We start from the raw sequence: 7,500 nt of genomic DNA on the forward strand, positions 1-7,500 counted from the left end.
TCACTGTCCCTCCCTCCCTCCCTCCCCCCCTCTCTCTCTCTCACTCCCCCCCCCCATCTCTCTCTCTTTTTCTCTCTCTCACTCTCTTCCCTCTCTCTCTCTCCCCCCCTCTCTCTCTCACTCCCCCCCCTCTCTCCTGCGCATCCGTACCCCCAGGGCGCAGGATAATTCGGTGTTCGCCTCCGCTCGGTTCACTGCTCGGAGGATCTTGAGTGCACTCGACCTTAAGTGAGCGGAGATTGCCTCTACATCCCAATAAAAGCTAAATAAATACATGTGAATAATAATGAATGAAACTAGATATACGCACGTACTTGCAAGTGTGGGTATAACATGGTACACTCACTTCCGCATGCTTGCGTACCGACTATTACGCATTCATACACACGAGGAAAGGGCAAATACTAATGTAAATGCTTGTGCCTGCACGTGCCTGCAAGCACAAAGACTCACTCACTCACCCGCACTAACACGCACACACACACAAGCACCTGCAGGCCATGTCTACATCATAACATCATCAAATATCAAGGTCGTAATACGAATAACTATCACTATCAAAGGGAAGAAATCACAAGTTAACGTGCCACACGAGTTAGAAAAAAAAAACAAAAAAAAAACGAATCGTCCTAGCATTTCTCAACCCGCTAGGCTTAGGACTAAACAAACGAACTAACTAACTAACTAAGTACCCTAGGCCTACCTTGTGAGACAGCCTCCTGGTGGGTCCGGGGAAGGAAACGTCACGGAGTCTAGCGTAGTCGCCGTCGCTATCCGAAGTGTCAGAATCGGAGAGATCGTGAAGCACATCCGGGCACATGCTACCCCGGTTGGAGTCTCGCTTTCTGTGGAAGAAGGGCATCCGGGTCAACAGGAACGAAAATGGAAAAAAAGGGGGAATTTATATATTAAATTTATATCGTTTCTATTGGGCTTCGGGTCTGAAATCAGCTCGAGGCGGGGTGTAAACGAGGGGCATGGCAAAGAGGAAGTTGTGTTTGTTTTGAAATGTCAATGATTTCGCGTTTTGGCGTTTGTTGAACGCACGAGCGTTGAGTAAATCGTGAACAGTTAACAAAAATAACAGATCTGAGAGACGTAATAACGGGGTGAAAAACGTGCAATATTTTTTTGTTATTTTAATAATGTTATGTTCATCGGAATTAGCTGACGTTGCAAAACAAATGAACAAACAAAAACAAAAACAAAAAAACATCAAAAGACACATTCTATAAATCTTTTAGTAATATAAAGATATTGGCAAGAGTGATGCAATCAATATAGATTATGTGTGCAATAACTTCCAACATACTAAATCTCAACAACCTAATGCAACATTACGTTTTCCAGTCTCATTCCAGTGCAGAAACCCTTAATGCAAGTGCCTGCAATATCTAGGAAACATTGCCATGGTAACGCCACCCAAACAAAAATTCTTTTCCCTTTTACGGACCAAGTGAGAGCGATTCAAAGCAATTAATATGTTGCTTGAAAAGGCAAGCAATTTCTTTATTTATTTATGTCTTCCCGGTTCTAGTCCAATTTCATCTAACTCTGTATATTCTCTCGGAAAATTCTCTAATGGTGTTTTTCTTCACTGACTGCGGTTTAAAAGCTGCCTTTAAAGTTGGGCGCCATGCTTTTCTTTCTTCTTTTCTCTGCAAAGTAAGATGGCTTTAACATGTCTCTGGTTACGTATGCATACATGCCTTGTATATATGAATATGTGTTTACATCACACGCACACACACTCACACACACACACTCACACACGCACGCATGCACACACACACATACACACTCACACACGCACGCATGCATGCACACACACATATACACACACAAACACACATACTCACACATACACATACACACACAAACAAATACCAATATATATACATACATATGTAAATATATATATATATATATATATATATATATATATATATATATATATATATATATATATATATATATATATATATATATATAAATATATATATACACACATACATATTACATTTTAGTATAAATTCTCAATAGGAGATGTAATTCCACTAGAAATGGCTTTATCTCGTTATACAAAAGCAAAACAAAAGCAAATCTGTGCATTGTAACTGCGGATCGTTTGTCATGATGACATGGTATTCGATGCAGCGGGAATTACGTTCATTGTGCAATATGAAAACTGGGAAATAAAAGCAAAGATTTCAGAGTGTCATGAAGTGATATCAGGGTTCGATAGTTTGTCACTGTTAATGGCAGTGCATGATAGTGGTGGTTGTTGAATTGAGAGTGGAAGTGAGTGGAGAGTGTACGTGAATTGAGAGTGGAAGTGAGTGGAGAGTGTACGTGAATTGAGAGTGGAAGTGAGTGGAGAGTGGAAGTGAATTGAGAGTGGAAGTGAGTAGACAGGGCAAGTAAATAAAACGTGTAAATGGATTGAACGTGTAAGTGAGTTGATAGTGTAAGTGAATAGGAAATGTAAGTGATTAGACAGTGTAAATGAATATAATGTGTAAATGAATAGACATTATACGTGAAGAAACAGTGAAAAACTTCATCTGTGTTATAATCAGTAAATTCTATTAAATCATAATACACTGTAGAAAGAATATATTATGGAAATATCGATACGCCATTCTGAAAAGAAGAAGAAGAAGAAGAAAAAAATATTATAGCCACTTTGCAATTGCATGTTTAGAAGTTTCCATTGCATGACCTTTAGTTGTTTTCATTTCTTCAACCTTTTTGGTCTGTCTCTCCTTGTCTCCTGTGTCCTACACCATTCTCTCTCTTTCTTTGTCCGTCTCTCTCTATCCACCTCTCCTCTTCTCCCTCTTTTTCTCTCTCACTCTTACTCTTTCTATATATTCCTCCATCTATCTCTCTTATTCTCTCTCTTCTCACTCTATCCACCTTTTCTTCTTCCTCTTTCTCCCGATCTCCCTCTTTCTCTCTTCCTTCACCCACCTCGCTTCTTCTCCCTTTTCCTCTCTCTATCTCTCACTGTTTCATCTCTCCATCTACCTCTCTTCTTCTCCCTCTTTCTCTCTCTTCCTCTTTTTCTCCCTCTTTCTCTCTCTTCCTCTTTTTCTCTCTTCCTCTTGTTCTCCCTCTTTCTCTCTCTTCCTCTCTTTCTCCCTCTTCCTCTCTTCCTCCCTCTTCTTTTTTTGCACTTTCTCCTTCCAACATTTACCAGCGTGTGCCTTACTCCCTTCCGCGCTGGTCTTTCCATTTCTCGACGCCGAGCTCTCTCTCAGATCTCATTCCGCAGCGAAAACGTGACCGCCATCCGTGTCCAGCCGGTTGCGACACCCAGAGCCATCTACCGGAAGCGCGTGACACTAATTCGGCATCACATTGTAGACCCTCAAGAGACGACTTCGAGGTGAGGCGAGCGAGATCGAGCCGGGAGACGGACCGAGCAAATTGTCTTTACTCAATAATCCGAGAACTAATTTCCTTCGAGGTGGATGGGAGGGGAGGGTGGGAGGGAGAGGGGAGGGTGGGAGGGAGAGGGAGAGGGGAGGGTGGGAGGGAGGAGAAGAGGGGAGGGTGGGAGGGAGAGGAAGAGGGGAGGGTGGGAGGGAGAGGAAGAGGGGAGGAGGGTGGGAGAAGTAGAGGGGAAGGTGGGAGGGAGAGGAATGGAGGAGGGTGGGGGGGCAAGGAAGTGTGGAGGGTGGGAGGGAGGGAAGAGGGGAGGGTGGGAGGGAGAGTAAGGGAGGAGGGTGGGAGAGAGAGGAAAGGAGGAGGGTGGGAGGGAGAGGAATGGAGGAGGGTGGGAGGGAGAGGAAGAGGGGGGAGGCAGGGTGGGAAGGGGAAAGGGGGGGGGGGAAAGGGGAAAGCAGCTGAAACACTGGAGGTGGGAGGGTGGGAAGAGGGGAAGGGTGGGAGGGGGGAAGGGGAGTATAAGATGGCTGATTTGGCACATGAATTATCATAGGAAGTCAGTCGTGTCCTGTTTCCCCTCGAGGAATTTGGGATTCGTGCAAATTGATAGTCTATGCAAGATATGCAAGATATTGTGATCAAAACAAAATAAAATACAAACACGACATAAAAAATAAGACTCAGACGACAAATCAAGATTCTAGATATGTCTCCAATTACAACAATAATAAAAAATTCTCCTTAAGATTACCCTTCTTCTATTCTTTGGATCAAATCCTCTTTCCATCTCCTGACATCTATCATTTTGGCAAATGGATTCCAGACAGTCACTTGTCTCTCGTATCTGTCGAGCTTCCGTTAGTCACTTGTTTTTCGCCTTATATGGTTTACGCCATGTCGCTTTTTTGCCTCTTTGTCTGTTTCTTTGCCTGGGTGTGAATTAGATTGAAGTGTCGCATGTCTCTAAATTACGTATATTTATGCCGTAATTCAATTCAACGGCGAAGTCTCATTTCAGTTTTTTTTTTTTTTTGGTGTAGTTTCATTTATTTTTGTTGTTGGTCTTATTGTATTTGAGGAGGGGGAGGATGAGGGGGAGGAGGAGGGAGGGAAGGAGGAGGAGTAAGGGAAGGAGGAGGTTGAGGAGGAGGCGTAAGAAGAAGAGTAAGAGGAGTAAGAAGAAAATGAAGAAGAAGAGAAGAAGAAGGCGGAGTAGGAGAAAGAAGACGAAGAAGTAGAAAGAGAAAAGTAAGATAAGGAAGAAGAGGAGGAGAAGGAGGCGGAATAGTTGAAAGAAGAATAAAAAAAAGAAGTGAGAAGAAGATAGGAAAAAGGAAGAGGAAGAGGGGCGAGAACCAAAGGGGAAGAGAGAAAGGGCGTGAGTGGGAGGGGGAGGGGAGGACGGGGAGGGTGAAGGCCGTGAGTGGGAGGGGGGAGGGGAGGACGGAGGAGGGTGAAGGATAAGAGGAGCAGCATCACTCGGCATCATTTACGAGATGCTCTGAGCGTGGAAGGCCTCGGAAGAACCAGCATCCCCTCCCCCTCTCTCTCTCCTCCTCCTCCTCCCAACCCTATCCCATACCCCCTCCTCCCCCCTCCCCCTCTTCCCCCCCGACGCGCGAGTAAACGGTGTACCTCGTGTTCCTTTGTACCTGGATGCCTACTTCGCCACCATCGAGCCCTCTGCCTGAGCGAATCTCTTTGAATTCCGTTTTTTTCTTTTTTCTTTTCTTTATCTTTCGTTTATTTTAGGGGGAGAAGGGGGGATTTTTTTTCCTTTTTTTTCTTTCTCTCTCTCTTTTTTTTATAGGTATTATGGTGGTGGTGATGATGATAATGATGATGATGATGATGATGATGATTATGATGATAATGATAATGATGATGATGATGATAATAATGATGATTATGATGATGGTGATGACGATGATAATGATGATAGTAATGCTGATAACAATAACGATAACAAAACGATGTCAAAAGCAACAATAACAACACTACCATTTCAACCAAAGATAACCCTCCTCCTACTAACAAGAGTAATAACAACAATGCTAACAATGCTAATAAAACAAGACAGCCACGCCAGCATAGCGCAAAGGCATACTCTCCCACCAGCGCCAGCTTCGGCATCAGCATGCATCACCTCTTCCTTCTTGCATACGTCATCTGCACAGGAAAGACACTGGTTAAAGAGGCACACGCACGGCTCTCTCTCTCTCTTTCTGTTTCTCTCTCTTTCTATTTTATTCTCTCTCTATTTCTCTGTCTCTGTCTCTCTCTCTATTTCTCTGTCTCTGTCTCTCTCTTCTGTCTCTCTCTCTCTCTTTCTCTTTCATTCTCTCTCTATTTCTCTGTCTCTGTCTCTCTCTCTCTCTTTTTCTCTGTCTCTGTCTCTCTCTCTCTCTTTTTCTCTGTCTCTGTCTCTCTCTCTCTCTCTCTCTCTCATTCTCTCTCTATTTCTCTGTCTCTGTCTCTCTCTATTTCTCTGTTTCTGTCTCTCTCTTTCTCTTTCATTCTCTCTCGCTTTCTCTTTCACTCTCTCTCTGTCTATTTATCTTTCTCTTACTCTCTCTCTCTCGCTCTCTTTATCTGTCTCTATCTCTCTCTCTCTCTTTCTGTTTCTTTCATTCTCTCTCGCTTTCTCTTTTACTCTCTCTCTTTCTATCTCTCTTTCATTCACTCTCTCTCTCTCTCTCTCCCGTGCCGAGACACCGTACCACTAATTCTTGATAAACGTCATTGTGTTTTTTCAGCCGGCCGCCTCTGCACGCCCGCGTTTTTTCCCCCTTTCCCCTTCGCTTCCTTATTGGTAATCTTTAGCAGGAAGGAAATTTATCCTTTGCCTCCGAGAGTTTGTTGTCAGGATCGCTATAATCCTATCTCTGCTTATGGCTTTTTTCTTATATTTTTTTTCTTTTCGTTATTCTTTCTGTGTTTCTCTTCCTGTCTCTATTTTTTTTCTTTGGGGGAGGGGGGGGGGTTGTCTCTTGTTCCATCTCTTTCTTCTCCTCTCCCCTCTCTCATTCTCTCTCTCGTTCACTTACGTATACTTAGTCTCTCTCTCTCTCTCTCTCTCTCTCTCTCCCTCCCACACCTCATCACCCCCGTCATCCTCCTCCTACTCTTCCCTATCTCTGACTCTCCTTCTCCCTTCTTTCGCTTCCTTAACTTCTTTTTTGTGTGGAATCCTTCGCCCTGACGAGATAAATAATCGGAAGTCTTGAGAAGTTGTTTCTGATAGCTAGCAACTTTTTTCTTTTTTTCTCGTGAGAGCATCTTCTCTCACGCTGATTTTCCTCCTCTTCTGTGCTTTTCACTTATCCCTTTTCCTCTGGCGTGTTTGGGGGCGGCTGAGTCACTCATCCTCTATCTCTCTCTCTCTCTCTTCCTCTCCGCCTCTCTCTCTCTCTCTCTCTCTTCCTCTCCCCCCCTCTCTCTCTCTCGCTTCCTCTCCGCCCCCCCCCCTCTCTCTCTCTCTTCCTCTCCACCCCTCTCTCTCTCTCTTCCTCTCCGCCCGCCTCTCACTCTCTCTCTCTCTTCCCATATTCGCAGCTGATCCCCCTGCGTGCCCCCGGCGTGGCCTCCTGCAGCAGGTTCAATCAATAGCGGTGGCAAACCCACAACATCGCCACCGAGCCAGCCGGCCAGAACTCTCTCCTTCCCGAGGCCAGAGCTGTTCGCACATTTTGCTTTCGGTTTCATTGGCCGATCTGTTTCGAAGGCAGACGTGTGTGGCAGGGTTTCCGGGCCTGGGCTCTTCTTTTGGATGTTTGCTTTGCGGGTTATGGGGTTTCGTCGTGATGGCTTTTGTAAATGAGTGAGTGTGTGGTCTGAGGTATATGGTAATGTATGCATGTATTTAGAGATACATTCACACACACTCACACACACACACACACGAGCGTGGGCAGATGGATATATATATATATACGCATATATGTACATAGAGGCATACATATAAAAGCACACACACTCACACATACACACAAACATATGCAGATGGGTACTTATACATAGACGCATGCATATAAAAGCACACAGACACACACACACACACTTACTCACACACACACACACTTACACACACACATACACACACACACA

At 44.4% G+C, this 7,500-nt stretch overlaps 1 protein-coding gene across 1 annotated transcript in view; it reads right to left on the bottom strand.

The window, feature by feature from the left end:
* Positions 1 to 7,500, bottom strand: part of LOC122246117 (uncharacterized) — a 98,017-nt gene that overhangs the window by 14,673 nt on the left and 75,844 nt on the right. The window contains exon 19 of the mRNA XM_086548513.1: positions 704 to 845. Coding sequence (XP_086404639.1) covers positions 704 to 845 — 142 coding nt within the window. The remainder of the gene's footprint in view (positions 1 to 703; positions 846 to 7,500) is intronic.

This window comes from Penaeus japonicus, unplaced genomic scaffold, assembly GCF_977035675.1.
Source record: "Penaeus japonicus unplaced genomic scaffold, GWHDUDI00000001_assembly GWHDUDI00000020, whole genome shotgun sequence".
Taxonomy (NCBI): Eukaryota; Metazoa; Arthropoda; class Malacostraca; order Decapoda; family Penaeidae; genus Penaeus; species Penaeus japonicus.